The following is a 17590-nucleotide window of genomic DNA, read 5'->3' as shown; positions in this document are numbered from 1 at the left end:
CTTCCCCCAAGTTATATACTGAGCATGATGTTATATGGTATGGAATATCCCTTTAGCCAGTTTGGGTCAGCTGTTCTGGCTGTCTCCCCTCCCAGCTTCTCATGCATCACCAGCCTCCTTGCTGGCAGGGCAGTATAAGAAGCTGAAAAGTCCTTGACTTGGTGTAAACATTGCCTAGCAACAACCAAAATATCAGTGTGTTATCAACATTATTCTCATCCTAAATCCAAAACACAGCACTATACCAGCTACTAGGAAGAAAATTAATTCTATCCCAGCTGAAACCAGGACACACCTGTTCCTCTGGCCCACCACAGGGGAACATTTCCCCAATTCTGAATTACCCAGGTGTTACTATTTCTGTAATTCCTTCTAATGTCTCCATAGGTAGATGAGTTTCTGTGTATCACTCAAGGGAAGCAAGTAGATCCCAGTGTAATTAATGTAAACTGGTTCCAGAACAGACCACAGCATCTGCAGACTATATTGGATGATGCATTTTTTTTCTGTGTTTGATTTATTAATTATGAGCCTTAAACTGTACCTGATGGTTAATTTAAGTTGTTCTGACTGTTCAGTAATGTAGGCTCCCTCTTTGTCTTCTCTGTGCTGCACACTCAGCTCTTAACTGGGAAAGGTTACTGTCTGCTTATTGAGTGTTGGGGCTAACATGCTCTCTCAGCAGATCAGGGCTCTATTAAAGAAATAACATGTAGAAATAATACACACTTCTTAAAGGGAAGGAATTTGTGCTGGTATAGGAAGTTCACTGCAATTCTTGTTTTTTAACTGTTGTCCTTGTGCACAGAGGATGCTCACAGCACCCTGAAAACTTCTTGTTGCTTCTCTGAGATCTTAAAGGATCCTTTGGAGACTAGAGCTCAGAAAAACACACAAACTTTGGTGTGCCACAGCAGGAGAGCAGAATAGATGAGGATGTCATTGATAGTGTGTGTCCTGGCAATAGCAGGGTCCTTGTTAGATGAGGATACCCTGGTAGTCTTGGACACAGACTTCAGCCAAGCATGAACAGAGGAACATCCAAGGAGCTCTTTTCCTCTGAACCAGCAGCCAGCGTTACACCCAGCTGTGCACAGCAGAGCCCCAGCGTGCCAGGCACAGTAAGTAATGCAGCTAAAGCACCACCTCCATAGCCAAGCTCTTAATGTGCCAGTTAGGGAGATGTACCACATGAAATGGTGGAGAAGTAGGATAGAAGCAGCAGCAGCAACAAACTAAGCACATTTTTTTGCCCAGTTAGCACAGTTAGACTTCATCGTGTCCATCAGTTTTGGTTCTGTCACGAATCCTGATTTAGGATCCTGCCAACTACGCCAATTTGCTGCGAATGGATGATTTAGACTGCTTAAAGAACCACTGTCAAAGGTATCAGCAAAAGTGGTTTTATTGAAATATGATGTGGTAAAAGTGCAACTTAACAAAGTTCAATGGCAAGGTTCACTCTATTACTTCACAAAGGATATAACGATGACTCAAAACTACCAAGACAGAATCAGGGTTTTAAGGCAATTCTACTGTAAATCCAAACCCATCATATTATGTTTGCTATAACTTCAAATTTTTCTGCTTTCTCCTCTAAATGCAAGATAATCCCTGCTTTTTCCAAACAAATTGTATTTGTAGCAGCCACAAAGACCTGTTGAAACTAGAGAGTATTTTCTGCCACCCTTTCGCTCTGCTCATAGCTTTTCCCGGTCCTCTTTGAGCACTGCATGTGCCAGCATCAGTGGGGTGGAGAGACTGTCAGGAAATCTGAGTGTTAAAGCTGTTTCTGTTTGGGTCTTGGCAAAAGCCAGGCTCTTTCCAGCATATTGTGCATGAGAAAGAGATTCCAGGCTTGAGAGCGTTATTGATTGTGCATGTGTGTGTGTACACACCACGGTTCCTTCATCTTCCCTGCACTTGCTTGAACTTCTTGCCTTGGGGGAACTGGTAGCTCATTCCTGCTCCCCGGCTCCTGCAGATGCCCCAGCTTATGCATTCAGAGAGAGAGTTTCTGATGTTACTTCACACTGAAGTTATCTCCAGGACAGATAATCACATTACCCTTACTTTCTGTCCCCAGGGTAATTTGAGATTCAATATGACTTAAAGTTGCTGATGCTTGTACGGATAGAAATAATGAGGCAAAAAAGATGACAGCTCATACTACTAGCCCTGCATGCAATTGGTTAGCAATGGTAATCTGTGTTCTTGATTCAAAACAGATTATGAATAGGAAAATTATTTTCTTTACAAAAACGCATAGCAAAAAGAAAAACAAAGCAGGCTTGTATCTCTGCAAAGGCTCTCTGAAATCCCACCATGCTTTAAGATAACAACCCTCGGCTCCTCACATCTTTTGCTCTAAATTGCAGTCTGTAGGGTTTTGTTCCTCGCACATCCTGCTGCCCGCTCCAGCAGCAGACGTGCAGTACCCAGCCAGCATCTCCTTGCTGCCTGCTCCTCTTCCCTCCCCTTCACCTCTGCCTGTCCACCTGGCAGCACCACCTGGCTGAAGAGCAGGCAGGTCATTTCTTATAAAGTATTTTAAAAGGGATTTGAATTAGCACAGACTATGGCAAAGTTTTTATCAAGGAAAAAAGCTAACCCTCCTTGCTCCACTTTTTCATCGTTAAATCAAACCTGCTTTTGCTGTGCTTAAGTATCTGTGTGTACAAGTTAAAGCCTGTTGTAAATCTTAATTATTGAAAGATAATTCAAACTGAAGTTGGAACCACTGAAACACCTACTATTTTAGCTGCCTGTACTCCTTATGTACAGTCTGTTTTCTGTCTTTAATTTCCTCAAGCAAGGAACTACATGTCCTCTATACACACTCACTAGTCCCTTAGCGCTACTGCAATAAAGCTTTGCTTGCTGAGACTCTCAGGCTGTTTCTCTCCTCTTTTCTTCTACTCTTACAACTCTTCTGTTCCTCTCATCTCACCTCCAGCTCCAGTCAGGCAGCCAAACAGGTAACTATATCACAATAAACCTTATGTTTGTAAGCAGTTGGTGATTTCAGCTCACAAAAATGTATGTGCTGAGTAAAGCTGAATATGCATGCACTGTGGCCCAACACAAACCTGACCCAGGCATGCATGGGGCACAGAAATTACAATAATTCTTGTATTGCTTTTGCTTGTCTGCTCCTTTCTGTCTTAGAAATGCTGTAGAAAATCCTTAGCTAATGGTCTTTTGATAAGCAAATCCAAGCTAGGATTTTTCCTCCCTTCTGCACATACAGCTGGCCATCAAGGAGGGAGGTAAAAATGTTGGTCTGCCAGAATTTCTGCTTCACTGAGTCATTTAGGAGAGTGGGTCAGATAGCAGGGACTTGGCATCTGCAGCGTTGCCAGCAATCTCATTTAATGCTACAGTGGTGAGAGCAAGCAGCTGGGAGGCAGACTGAAACCTCCCCTGCCTGCTGTTTGGGGGAGGTAGGCTCATTTGGCAATCAGTGGGATCTCATCAGGCCTTTAGCTGCAGCAAGACAGAAAAGCACAAGTCTTTGCAAAAAGGTTAGTAATGTGTGGAGTGAGACACGGGGTCTGACATTCAGAGTCTAGGTTATACCTGCCTCCTCTTTGCTTTACCCAGACTCCCTTTTACAGTCCCCCAAAAAGGCAGTGTTAAACCTTGCTCAGGCCAGCAGTGCTTTAGCACCCATCCTCTCTCCATCGAGGCTGCCTGTGGGCCAGCAGTGGGCGCCAAAAAGGACTGTTGTGGTTTAGCCCCAGCCTGCACCTAAGCACCACGCAGCCGCTCACTCCCCCCTCCCGCCCCCATGGTGGGATGGAGAGGAGAATCAGAAGAAAAAGGTAAAACTCATAGGTTGGGATAAGGACAGTTTACTAGGACAGCAAAGGAAAAGAGAAAATAAAACAACAGTACTTAGAATATACAAAGCAGGTGATACACAATGAAATTTGCTGACCCAACAACCACATAGTCAGACCTTCCTGGAGTCCATCCAGGAGCCATGCTGCCCCTCCCTGACTAGCCCCCTTTTATGCTGAGCATGACATCATATGGTATGGAATACCACTTTGGCTAGTTTGGGTCACCTGTCCTGGCTGTGTCCAGTCCCAGCTTCTGGTGAAAATTAACTCTATCCTAGCCGGAACCAGGATAGCCACTCATTCCCAGTTAGGCTAACTTCGGCTTCTAATACAGTTAGCTGCTGGGATCCCCCTGTCACTCCAGAAATAGAGATGGGTTCTGCCCCTTCATGGCTTGATGGCAGTAGGGTACACTGTGCACCAGTGTCCACTAGAGCCTTATACTCTTGTGAATCTGACGTGCCAGGCCATCGGATCCACACAGTCCAATAAACCTGGTTGTCCCTCTCCTCCACCTGGCTGGAGGCAGGGCCCCTCTAATCCTGCTCATCGTATTCGCTACTCACTTCTTGCAAAAAGGACTTAGAAGTCCCTTCAAGAGGATCAGAATTATGAGTAGGCCTTTCACCTGGTCTGGGGAACTGCCTGCTGGGAACTAGAGTGGCATTTTTCCTTGAAGAATCCCCTTTTGTGATTGGTTTTTCCCTGCAACTCACTCGTGCTTCTAGGGTCGACGTAGGTTTTCCATCCCACTTCCTCATGTCTCTCTGTGGTCACGCAGGTAAATCCACAGGGTGCCTCATGGTGTGTACCCACTATATCCTCTCTCTTGAGCAGAGGAACACTTACTCCTAATAGCTGAGATACTGCTCTGCACAGGTGGGGAGTAGGACATATCCTCTTTGAGTTGCTGGACCTCCCGGGACAGTTTCTCCACAGCCGAGACTAGGGAGGAAGAGAGACTTCCTTTGTATTGCTGGAATCAGCCAGCCACTTCATCCACTGTTGGAGCCTCTTTGCTTTTCCAGTCCATTACTGCCAGTGAGTTGGCGTACAATGATGGTGCACTCTGTACAAACTTCCACCACATGGGTCAGGTACATTGTACTTCATCAGGATCTGTGGGTAACTGCCCGTTGTCCGGATCATAATAAAACATCTCCTGCATGGCTAATTCCCTCAGGTACTGGATACCTCTCTCCACGGTGGCCCACTTTCCTGGACAACATACAACATCTTCACTGAAGGGATACCTTTCCATCACACTTGACAGGAGTCGCCTCCAGAGGCTGAGGGCTTGTGTTTTTTGTTGCGATCACCTTGTCAATGCCCCCTTCCCTCTTGGCTTCCCTACCCTCTAATTCCAGGCTACTGGCCCCGTTATCCCAGCATCGGAGCAGCCAGGTGACAATGTGCTCGCCTGAAAAACAGCTGTAATCTTTTCGCATATCTCGCAGCTCACTCAGGGACAGTGATCGAGTGATTACCTCTGGTTCTGCCTCTTCTTCCTGTTCTCATGATGACCCTGGTTCATCGTCATCCTTTACTAAGCGAGCTGATTTTTTTCTTCTCCTATATAGAGGTGACTGATACTGGCACAGGTTGATTCTCTGGTTCAGCTGCAGTGCCTGTCGCCAGGGTTGGAATAGTTGCAGTGACTGTTGCAGGGGTTGGAGTAACTGCAGTGCTTGTCCCGGGGGGGTTGGAGTAATCACCGTGCCTGCTGCAGGAATGACTGTAGTGCCTGTCATTTTGTCGTCAGATTGAGACCTTCTTTTCCCTTTGAGGGTACTGAATAGTGTTGAACAGAGCTCAGTAGGCATGGGCCAGGTGCCAGCACATTGCAGCGAATTCTGTCTGTCTGGAATCGACAGGGTGACAGCATACTTTTTCCAAATATTCTACTAGTTTTTCAGGATTCTGCACTTGTTCAGGGGTAAAGTTCCAAAACACTGGAGGTACCCACCATCCTAGGCATTTGCCCATACTATCCCACACACCCTGCCACTCATAACTATCCGGCCTCAGGACAGATCTCTGGGCAGTATTCTTAAATAGTTGTTTAACTCTAAACAAGACCTGAAACACATTCAGGAAACCTAGCAATATAAGCATGCTGGCCTGAACATCCCAAGGATATTCAAAATTCTCAAGAGCTGTTGTAACTAGCCTGAAGGAGAAAGGGAAGGTAAAGGTGAAGGTATTCCCCCCTGTCTACTCCATAGATTGGTTCTCCAGGTAAAACAGGTAAAGAGTGTGATTGTTAATAATTCCTGGGAGATAGCGCCCAAGGTACGGAAATGACAGCAATGCTGAATACATATACCAAATCATTTTCATGGCCAATAATGTTATCTTATCATAAGCGAGTAGTACTCAGTGCAGCAAAATGAAAAACCTCATCCACCTCCCAAAGATGATAAACAGCACCATAGGGAATACATAATACAAGTAAGGAATTACTTTACACAACCATGTGAACAAATAATACAACGTTGTGTCCAGCAACTATTAAACTAATATAATGAATGCTTACAACTAATTTGTTTTAACACACTCTGGTCAGATCTGTTGTTATTTCAACCCTTCGTGCCCCACATTGGGTGCCAAAAAGGACTGTCATGGATTAGCCCGGTTGGCAGCTAAAACAACCACACAGCTGTTTGCTCACTCCCCCTCCCCCCCACATACAGTGAGATGTGAGAATGGGAGAGAATTGAAAAGTAACCAAAAAAAAAGTAAAACTTGAGGATTGAGATAAAGACAGTTTAATAGGACAGAAAAGGAAGATAGAAAGAACAAGCTATGAAAATTTAAACAAACAATATCCTATTTAAAAATACAGCTGCAAAAGGGTTTTTGCACTTTTTTTAAAATAAAGCAAGCAAGCTCTCAAGAATCAATGTGAGATAAAAGAGAAAGACATATGGGGGACATTACAGGTTGCCAGGAAGAGAAGCAGGGAGGCAGCAACATTTTTTGCTGTGGGGTGTGTTAGTCTGTTGAGTTGCCGTCCAGGGAAACGGTAATAATTCAGGCCTGCTGTCAAGCTAGGCTGGACTAACACTAAATGGTGGTGGTGCTGCTTTGATGCAGACACTTCTCTATCCCCACCGCACCCCTCAGTGGCAGCCTCAATGGGAGGAGAAAAAGTAAAAGTATAAATTCCCTTGTCCAGCTGTATTGGATTTGCACGGCAATGTTTTGGTAGCAGGGGGGGCTACAGGGGTGGCTTCTGTGAAAAGCTGCTAGAAGCTTCTCCTATGTCTGATAGAGCCAATGCCAGCCGGCTCGATGACAGACCTATCGCTGGCCAAGGCCAAGCCAATCAGTGACAGTGGTAGCACCTCTGATAACATATTTAAGAAGAAAAAAAAAAAAAAGGAGCAGTGGGTTTCGCATCCAGAGAGGAGTGAAAAGATGTGAGAAACTCTGCAGACACCAAGGTCAGTGCAGAAGGAGGGGGAGGAGATGCTCCAGGCATGGGAGCAGAGATTCCTCTGCAGCCTGTGGTGAAGATCATGGTGAAGCAGGCTGTCCCTCTGCAGCCCACGGAGGATGGCGGTGGAGCAGATAGATATCCACCTGTAGCCCGTGGTGGACCCCACACCAGAGCAGGTGGAGATACCCAAAGGAGGCTGTAACCTTGTGGGGGACCCACGCTGGAGCAATCAGGTCCTGAAGGTTTGGACCCTGTGGAAGTGATCCACAGTGGAGCAGTTCGTGAAGAACTGTAGCCCATGGGAAGGACTCACGCTGGAGAAGCTCATGGAGGACTGTTTCCCATGAGAGGGACTCCACACTGGAGCAGGGGAAGAGTGTGAGGAGTCCTCCCCCTGAGGAGGAAGGAGTGGCAGAGACAATGTGTGATGAACTGACCGCAACCCCTATTCCCTGTCCCCTTGTGCTGCTGGAGGGGAGTAGGTAGAGAAATCGGGAGTAAAGTTGAGCCCGGGAAGAAGGGAGGGGTGGGAGGAGGTGTTTTCAGATTTGGGTTTATTTCTCATTCCTCTACTCTGTTTTGCTTGGTAATAAATTAGATGAAGTATTTTCTAAGTTGAGTCTGTTTTGCCTGTGACGATAATTTGTGAGTGATCTCTCCCTGTCTTTATCTCAACCCACAAACCTTTCGTTATATTTTCTCTCCCCTGTCCACCTGAGGAGGGGGGAGTGATAATGTGGCTTTGGTGGGCACCTGGCCTCCAGCCAGGGTCAACCCACCACACCAGCACAAAGCACAGTCTTAGAGTCCATGCAGCAACCAGGTGCAGATAGAGGCAAGGTCTCTGTCCTTTCTTTGCCCCAGCTGGTTCTCATCCAGAATCTCCATGACCACCTTAGTTTGGTGGTGTTAACAAGCTGCTGTGATTTGGGGTATGTTAGCTTTAGCCCCTGGAGACCTTGGAAGCAACGGGACACAGCTCGTCTGGCCTTTGCAGTGTCCCTGCTTAGGAGATGGAGAGCTCATGTCCTTTGCTATTAATTCTGCTATGCCTTTTGCTGCTATCAAATCTAGGTTTCTGCAGCTGTATGGTGGTCAGTCAGGCTGTTGCCCTAATTTTGCTTTTCCCCTTTGATTCCTATATGCAGAGAAGCAGAGGGAGCTGGCTCAGAAGGGCTCCCTGAAGAATAACAACATGGGAAGTCCAGTTAATCAGCAGCCCAAGAAGAACAATGTAATGGCACGAACAAGGTAAAGGACTGGAAAAGCATTCAGCTGTGCTCTAAGCTGCAATCCCTAATGACCTTAGGATGGGCAAGGATGATGTTCATTGCTATTTGCCTACTGCCAAACACTCTGCGAGAGCAGTGATGAACCTTCCCGGAGCTGGCAGGCCCAGATGCTCTGTGCTGTGTTGCATCCCATTGCCTGGGGAGATGCAGGGACAGCTGGGCCCAGGACTGGTGACAGCGCAGCCTGAAGAATGCAGAGGCATCCCAGCCTAGTTGAAATCAGGGGTTTGATATGGCTGTCTTGCATGTTCTGGGTAGCCTCACGTAACGCATAATTCTGTCAGCAGGAGAGTGTACGACGCTGCTTCATGTAACGCAAACTGGTTTAGACCTTAGTTTTGCCTTGGCTGCTTTTATCCCAGTAGTTCCCCTGTTCCTTTTTGATGATGACCCCTTCCCCATACTGATTGACTTAACAAAGGCTTGTGAATAATCCATCTGTGTTCTTTGCTGTACATCTCCTCTGCACTTTGAGCAGCATGGTCATACTTTGCTGGAGCTGCTTTGACACATCTCTGTGTGACAGTATCAGACAGTGCTATAAACCACTGTAAAAGAGATGTTCTTGGCTGAATACTTTCTCTTTCTTTTAGAGTATTTCTATTTTTACCATGCAACTTTAGTACACCAGTGTATCACTTCCCTGCATTCAGGAGGAAGGAACCCCCCTGAGTCCACAGGATTGCACGCTTTGCATGCTACTAGAAAGATGGCAGGTTTTAGTGGAGGACCTCACTTAGAATGACAGCAGAATCTGCATGAATGCTGTGTGTTCATTGATGAATGAGAAAGTTGCATGGATTACCATATATTAAGTAGAACAGGAGCTGCAGGTCAGAGCCTCTCTGTATGCAACACATCCAACAGATGAGGTTCCTTGTTAATTCCCAAACCCCACAATAGTAGTCATAAATCATGCCAGGACTTTGTCAAGTTTTATTTGTAAGCCCCTGCGATGTTGTTGGAATACACTGCATTGCTCACTGCTCTGTGTTTGGTTGTTGAGACCATATAAAGGAGCCAGGCCCTTAGTGGCAGCAAGAAATTCGGCAGATGCTCTCAGCTGGCTTTTCCATGCATCTCCTCCTCTTCCAAATACAAGCTGGAAAAACTTGGTTTCTTTTGGTAACAGGCTGCACGCTAGTTCTCAAGATGAATGGTAGGAGAGTTGCTGCTTGAGAAATTTAGAAACACTGAAATTAGTGGAAGAAGATGGTAAGGGAGAGAAGATGGGATAAGTACAGGTGCCTACCTGTAAAATTAGTAACTTCTGCTTGGAGAGGCTGCTGTTTCCAAGCTGCTGACGGAAAGAAGAGTGATTTGGGTGGGGAAGGGCAGAGCAGTGACACCCATCGACAAAAGGATGGGTGGTCAACATGGATTCACCAAGAGGAAATCATGCCTGACCAATCTGATGATAGCCTTCTATGATGGCATGACTGGCTGGGTGGATGAAGGGAGAGCAGTGGATGTTGTTTACCTTGACTTGAACAAGGATTATGACACTGTCTCCCATAACATCCTCATAAGTAAGGTTAGGAAGTGTGGGATAGATGAGTGGACAGTGAGGCGGATTGAGAACTGGCTGAATGGCAGGGCTCAGAGGGTTGTGATAAGTGGCACAGAGTCCAGTTGGAGGCCTGTATCTAGCAGTGTGCCCCAAGGGTCAGTACTGGGTCTGGTCTTATTCAAGATATTCATCAATGACCTGGACGAGGGGACAGAGTGTACCCTCAGCAAGTTTGCTGACGATACAAAACTGGGAGGAGTGGCTGATACACCAGAAGGCTGTGCTGCCATTCAGTGAGACCTGGACAGGCTAGAGAGTTGGGCAGAGAGGAACCATATGAAATTCAACAAGGGCAAGTGTAGGGTCCTGCACCTAGGGAGGAATAACCCCAAGCACCGGTACAGGTTAGGGGTTGACCTGCTGGGAAGCAGCGCTGCAGAGAAGGACCTGGGAGTCCTGGTGGACAACAAGTTAACCATGAGCCAGCAATGTGCCCTTCTGGCCAAGGCAGCCAATGGTATCCTGGGGTGCATTAAGAAGAGTGTGGCCAGCAGGTCGAGGGAGGTTATCCTCCCCCTCTACTCTGCCCTGGTGAGGCCACATCTGGAGTTCTGTGTCCAGTTCTGGGCTTCCCCAGTTCAAGAAAGACAGGGAACTACTGGAGAGAGTCCAGCAGAGGGCTACAAAGATGATTAGGGGACTGGAGCATCGCTCTTATGAAGAAAGGCTGAGAGAGCTGGGTCTGTTTAGCCTGGAGAAGAGAAGACAAGACTGAGAGGGGAATCTCATCAATGCTTATAAATATCTAAAGGGTGGATGTCTAGAGGATGGGGGCCAGACTCTTTTCAGTGGTGCCGAGTGACAGGACAAGGGGCAATGTGCACAAACTGGAACACAGGAAGTTCCATCCACATATGAGGGAAAAACTTCTTTACTTTGAGGGTGACCAAGCACTGGAACAGGCTGCCCAGGGAGGTTGTGGAGTCTCCTTCTCTGGAGATATTCAAAACCCACCTGGACGCAATCCTGTGCGGCCTGCTCTAGGTGATCCTGCTTTAGGAGGGGGGTTGGCCTAGATGATCTCCAGAGGTCACTTCTAACCCCTACCATTCTATGATCAGGAAGTTTGTAACTCTTACCAAGCTCCTAGATATTTTGGGACAGAACTAAAGTCTTCCACAAACAGTTGTCCAATTTCTCTACTAAAGAACTGTTGAAAAAGGGATAAAAAGTTCACAGATAGGATGAATTCAAACAATTTGGAGGAGAAATATTTTATTTTTAAAACTCCTCCCTTCCAGCAGACCACAGTGGATGGATCTTGGGTGCAGTTTTTACCTTCACCAGAGAAGAACTTTTCCTCAGGGCAAGGCTAGATACGTAGAAACAATTTGCCAGCTGCAGACACTGCAGGCAAAGGGGTTATAGCAGATTACATGAGCAGGTATGACAAGTTTAGATGGTGGCCACAGATCAGACACATACTGAAAGTCCTGCACGTGTGCTTTTGGAGTGGCCCAAAACACAATCTTTTGATTTCTTTGTACAACTACACCAAAACAGCAAAACAGTTTACAGGAAGACTTTACCTTGCAAGCTCTGAAGTACTCCAGCTTACCCAAACTTGTCAGAGGCCTGCAGGTAGCAAAGGAACCACCACATATGCCTCCCCCCATCCACTGGATAATTAGCCAGATGGCATGCCTGCAACAAAGCCACTGTGAGACAGTCCATACTCCTGTTCACTGGACCTCGTAACACAGCTTAATTTCTCCAATCTAAATACCCAGTCCTGAAAGTTATTTCTCTTGCTCATTTTCTAGACAAGACTAGGATTCCAGAAGGGAGTTGTCTGCATTAAAAATAGGATGCCACATTAAGCCATTGATGAGTTCTGTAAAAGCTAAGGAAAATCTTTTGAAGAAGACATTCCAAATTATACTGGCTTTTCCTCTTGCTACTACCTGGCCTTTGCATTCAAGGGGCATTCAGCACAGTGAAGGCTACCCTGTGGTTGAGATCCGGTAAGGAAAGTCCTCACCCAGCACCACAAGTATAGCTAAATCCATAGAAACCCTTCTCTGAGCTACAAGACAGATATGAACTTGAAAGAGCAGCTCCTCTGGAGATCAAAAAGAATCTCTGCTAGTTGCTTTACCAGCAACTTTTAACCCACCACCCTGGATTTGTTTTCAAAAGCTTTGGTAAGAGTTGCTCAATATGCAGCATTAAGCACAGCCTGACACTGGGGGTGGTCAGTGTCCTGGGACATTTCCTGGCATGCATGGCCACAAACTCATCTCTGGCTATAACTCAAAACTGTGACTATACAGCTTGCTGTTGAACAAGTGACAGAAGCACACAGCAATGTTGCATCGGGTGCAAGGCAGCTAAGTTTACACATCCATGTAAACAGATCTTAACCACGTTCTGAGAACTTTATTGAAGACTGGCCATTGCACTGCAAGTTTACAACCTGGTTTTCCTTAAAGTGAAAGTGTGTGCACTAATACTGCTAGCCAACATACTATGAAACCTTTTCTGTTTTATCAGAGCAATGTCATGAAATCATTTATTTTGATACTTACATTGACACTTATAGTTCTAATATTTCAGCTGCTACAGTTACTATTATAAAGGAAACATCTAGTAAAAAAACATCTGAAAGCTTGGTGCAGTACCAAAGCCAGCATCTAGTATCTAAGACTGAGTAAAAACTGGAGTGATTCTCAGTGTCTCAAGAACTAATCACAGGAAGATCCTTATAAGGAGAAGTTACTGGGCTTCAACAACCCAAAGTAACATCTAAGATTAATTGTCTCTCCACTAGCAGCTGTAAGAATCTCAACCATTCCTTCATACCAATCTGGTAATAATACAATTTTTGAGGAAAGATGCTGCTCATCTCATAAACCTACTGAAGTTTGAAACAAAATCAAGATACAGGTTTCTCCTTTATCTCTTATTTCTCAAATTGACTTCAGGGGCATGAGTGGAGGAAACCAGAGAGAGAAGTTGAAAAAAGAAAACTGCCATACAACAGCTAGTGGGAGAATTGTATCAATACCAGAGATTAGAGGCCTCTATGCAAAAACTGATAAAAGCAAAACAGTTCTTTGGAGTAACAAAAAAATGATACCAGAGCTAGGACAGTTGGTCAACACACTGACACATCATGGCTTGCAACAGTAGAGCAAGATAGTCCTGACAACTCAAACACAACTCTGTACAGCTAGTAAGAAGTCCCCTGCAATGGCAAGTTCTAAGAGACTGGCACAATGTTACCTTGCATATGCACAGTATCTTTCCCCCTGAATTGACCAAGTCTGATTAGAGCCCCTTGAAGGTGTTGCAGTTCCCAGCATCCTACTATACTATGTTTTATTTACATACGGACTCTGCCTACTAATGACATGCAATTATCTCTGAAGCTACAGCTATGACAAGCTAAGACAATAAAACTAAATCTTGATACGGATTACACAGAAGCATTTATACTATCATAGCAATCTGGGAAAAATTGCAGCACTCAAATTGAAAATAAAGTCTACTTTTGACCCATCATTTCTACAGAGCTCCTGGAGAACAGACCTAAACTGCTATTTCCCTTGCTCTGTTTTAGTAGGAGAAGGCACTATATAGGAGTTGTTATATTTAACCAGCACTCCCCACTCAGATCTCAAAGCTACAAGACTGTCCATTTTCAAAGCGTCCAATTGCCATTATTGAAAGCAATGATACATGCTGATACTAATTTGTTCCTTTAAGAAAGTACAGCTGAAATGACAGCTAGAGTAATTTATTTATTTCCACTAGTGTGTTCCTAAAGAAAAAGGACTGATGGTGCACCACTTTTTAAAGCCTCTTTTTAAAGGCTGAAAGCAAGACTTAGGACTTGACTTGTACTTGGCATATAGACACATGCAAGTCTATGGGGCCAAGGGTACTGTGGGAGCTGGTGGAAGTGCTCACCGAGCCACTTTCCATCATTTATCAACAGTCCTGGCTAAGCAGGGAGGTCCCAGTTGACTGAGAGTTAGCCAATATGACACCCATCTACAAGAAGGGCTGGAAGGAGAGTCCAAGGAACTACAGGCCTGTCAGTCTGACCTCAGTGCCAGGGAAGATTATGGAACAGATCATCTTGAGTGCCATCATGCAGCATGTACAGGACAACCAGGTGATCAGGATGAGTTTATGAAAGGCAGGTCTTGCTTGACTAACCTGATCTCCTTCTATGACAAGGTGACCCACTTAGTGGATGAGGGAAAGGCTGTGGATGTTGTTTACCTGGGCTTTAGTAAAGTCTTTGACACCGTTTCCTACAGCATTCTCCTGGAGGAACTGGTTGCTCATGGCTTGGACGGGCATACTCTTCACTGGGTAAAAAAATGGCTGGATGGCCAGGCCCAGAGAGTTGTGGCAAACAGAGTTAAATCCAGTTGGTGGCTGGTCACAAGTGATGTTCCCCAGGGCTCAGTATTGGGGCCAGTTCTCTTTAATATCTTTATCAGTGATCTGGATGAGGGGATTGAGTGCACCCTCAATAAGTTTGCAGACGACACCAAATTGGGCAGGAGTGTTGAGCTGCTTGAGGGTAGGAAGGCTCTACAGAGGGATCTGGACAGGCTGGATCAATGGGCCGAGGCCAACTGTATGAGGTTCAACAGTGCTAAGTGCCAAGTCCTGCACTTGGGTCACAACAACCCCAGGCAACACTACAGGTTTGGGGAAGAGTGGCTGGAAAGCTGCCTGGCAGAGAAGGACCTGGAGGATGTTGGTCGACAGCCAACTGAATATGAGCCAGCAGTGTGCCCAGGTGGCCAAGGCAGCCAACAGCATCCTGACTTGTATCAGAAATTGTGTGGCCAGCAGGACTAGGGAAGCGATTATCCCTTTGTACTCAGTACTGTTGAGATAGCACCTTGAATACTGTGTTCAGTTTTGGGCCCCTCACAAGATATTGAGGTGCTGGAGCATGTCCAAAGAGGAGCAAAGCTGGTGAAGGATCTAGAGAGCAAGTCTCATGAGGAGCGGCTGAGGGAACTGGGGTTGTTTAGTCTGGAGAAAAGGCTGAGGGGAGACCTTATTGCTCCCTACAACTACCTGAAAGGAGGTTGTAGCAAGGTGGGTGTCAGTGTCTTTTCCCTAGTAAAGAGCGATAGGATGATAGGAAACATCCTCAAGTTGTGCCAGGGGAGGTTTAGATTAGATATTAGGAAAAATTTCTTCACTGGAAGGGTTATCAAGCACTGGAACAGACTGCCCAGTGAAACTCTATCCTCTTCAGGGTCCTTTCCAGCCTAAATGATCCTATTCTATGAAAGGGACAATTCCTGCCAGTTAAACTTCAGTATGGATATTTCATAACACATTTTCAATAAGAGTTGGACTTCTTGTAACTCCTTTACCATACCCATTCCCCTTTATTCTAGCAGTGATTTAGACTTCAGTTTGATCAAAACTTTTGACACACACAGATTTACAGAAATTGAATCACTAGCTAGCAGTTTCTCCTAGGCTCGTGAGCTGCCAACAACCCAAAGTGCAGCTTTTACATGCTCCAGTGGGCTAGGTGACCTCCCTCTTCAAAGCCTGCATACATGCTGTTCCTACAACTATTCTCAGGATTGATATTCAGGGTTTTTTCATATGTAAAGGGAAAGAAAGATTAGAGATCTAGACAGACCCAAAAAAGGTTGGTAGGGGGAAGAGAAGAACAGTTAAGTCTTTCCCTGGACTACATCATGATTTTGCTGCAAGATTCTTTGAAGTTTAAGAATCCTAAACTTAGAAATAAAGTGTTTCCTGCTGTTTCCATATCACATGGATTGTGCGAAACCTATACACATTCCCATTCCTACCCTGTTCACATATCCCCCAAGCTTGTCCCAAGGGATATCATACTCAGCTTTCTTGTATTCCACAGCCAGCCACCACAAGAAACAAGGTTCAGGTATTGTGCATTCTCATGTGCTTTTAAAAAAAAAAAATAATCCACATTTACAACCATTAAGGATTGGTCCTACAACTAAAGGGACACTACAGCATTTCAGTGACCTAGGCTGTACTTAGGCTAAATCAGTTTTGCTGCTGGAACAAAGCTGTCCCACAGATAATACTGGAAGTGTTGTTGCAGAGGGGCAGCTATGCTGATAGAGCTGGTCCCTGTACAGACACAGGAGCACTGTATATTTCTCTTTACACCCAAGACCCCCTACTCCAAACAACAAGCTAAGCCAGCAGGGGTAAACCTTCACTACTGGTGATCACACAGATGGGACAAAAGTAGAGACCCCTTTCCATACCCCAATTGACAGAGCAGTGCCCGTAGGAGCCCTTTGACTATGTGGTATTCAACTGGAGGGTCTCTGGCCAAATACAATGTATTTTCCATTTGTATCACATGCATGTGGATAGAAAGAAAAATCACGCTTTCCTACAAAGGAGCATATTGGTTTTTTTAGAAGCATCAGTCACAAGATTCAGCCAGACAAAAGCTTTACAATGCCACTGTTGGTCAGGAATACTCCTATTTTTCTCTTCTAAATTAAGAACATGCACCCTGTGCAATGCAGACACCTCTCCCTTTCTCTCCCATTTCTCAGAAGATCAGTCTGCTCAGACATCTCCTTGGATGTTCAGGTTCTACAGACTTCAGAAATTTGTCCTTTACTAGACCTCAAGCTACTTGCAACAACCAACCAGAAAAACAAGTTTCAGATTAAAAGTTAAGCCCCACGATCAAGTTGCTACCAATGACGATAAACCCCATGAGTATTAAAATATTACGTTCTTCTAGTGCATTAGCTACTGCAGGTGAAAGCATTTGTACTTAAATATTTCTAACCATGACCACAAACATTAGGACTTGACTTATGGGACTGCTCTATTCATACAGAATTCAAGTATTTTCTAAGTAAATGAACATCACCACTATGGTTCCTGTGCATTTTGTTTAATAGTCTTTCAATATCAAGATCACTTCAAGCACCAGACTGGGTTTTTTGGATTCAGTACCTCTTTAAAGTTATGGTGACCTTAAAGAACATATCACACCACTTCAGAGCAAGGCAGCAATAATCACTTCAGTCAGGAACTCAGCTAGGAATTCAGCAGAACTGGGAGGCTGAGCAAAAGTGGATTTGAATCCCCTTACTTCATCTCTAACAGCTATTAGACCTGCATGCTCCAACATGCTCCAAGAAGTTAATTTCCTAGAACTAGCTTGGCTCAAAACATGGCAAGTCTCATACCAGACTTTGTAGTGATAGGACAAGGGAAGTAGATAAGACTAGTACATCAGCCAAAGAGTCAAACCAACACAGTTCACTGTCTGGGGACATAGAATCGTTGAGTTGGAAGGGACCTCAAAGATCATCTAGTTCCAACCACCCTGCTACGGGCAGGGACACCCTCCACTAGACAAGGTTGCCCAAAGCCCCATCAAACCTGGCCTTGAACACTTTCAGGGAGGGGGCCTCCACAACCTATCTGGGCA

General features: G+C 45.3%; 1 protein-coding gene across 3 annotated transcripts in view; it reads left to right on the top strand.

Annotated features, from left to right (window-relative positions):
* Positions 1 to 17590, top strand: part of LOC142599204 (protein FAM219A-like) — a 152644-nt gene that overhangs the window by 118970 nt on the left and 16084 nt on the right. For all 3 annotated transcript variants that reach the window (XM_075739131.1, XM_075739130.1, XM_075739132.1), the window contains exon 3: positions 8436 to 8538. In XM_075739131.1, the coding sequence (XP_075595246.1) occupies positions 8436 to 8538 (103 nt within the window). The remainder of the gene's footprint in view (positions 1 to 8435; positions 8539 to 17590) is intronic.

This window comes from Balearica regulorum, chromosome W (assembly GCF_011004875.1).
Source record: "Balearica regulorum gibbericeps isolate bBalReg1 chromosome W, bBalReg1.pri, whole genome shotgun sequence".
Taxonomy (NCBI): domain Eukaryota; kingdom Metazoa; phylum Chordata; class Aves; order Gruiformes; family Gruidae; genus Balearica; species Balearica regulorum.
The sequence above is the reverse complement of the archived record's forward strand: the minus strand, read 5'-3'. Positions and strand labels throughout refer to the sequence as shown.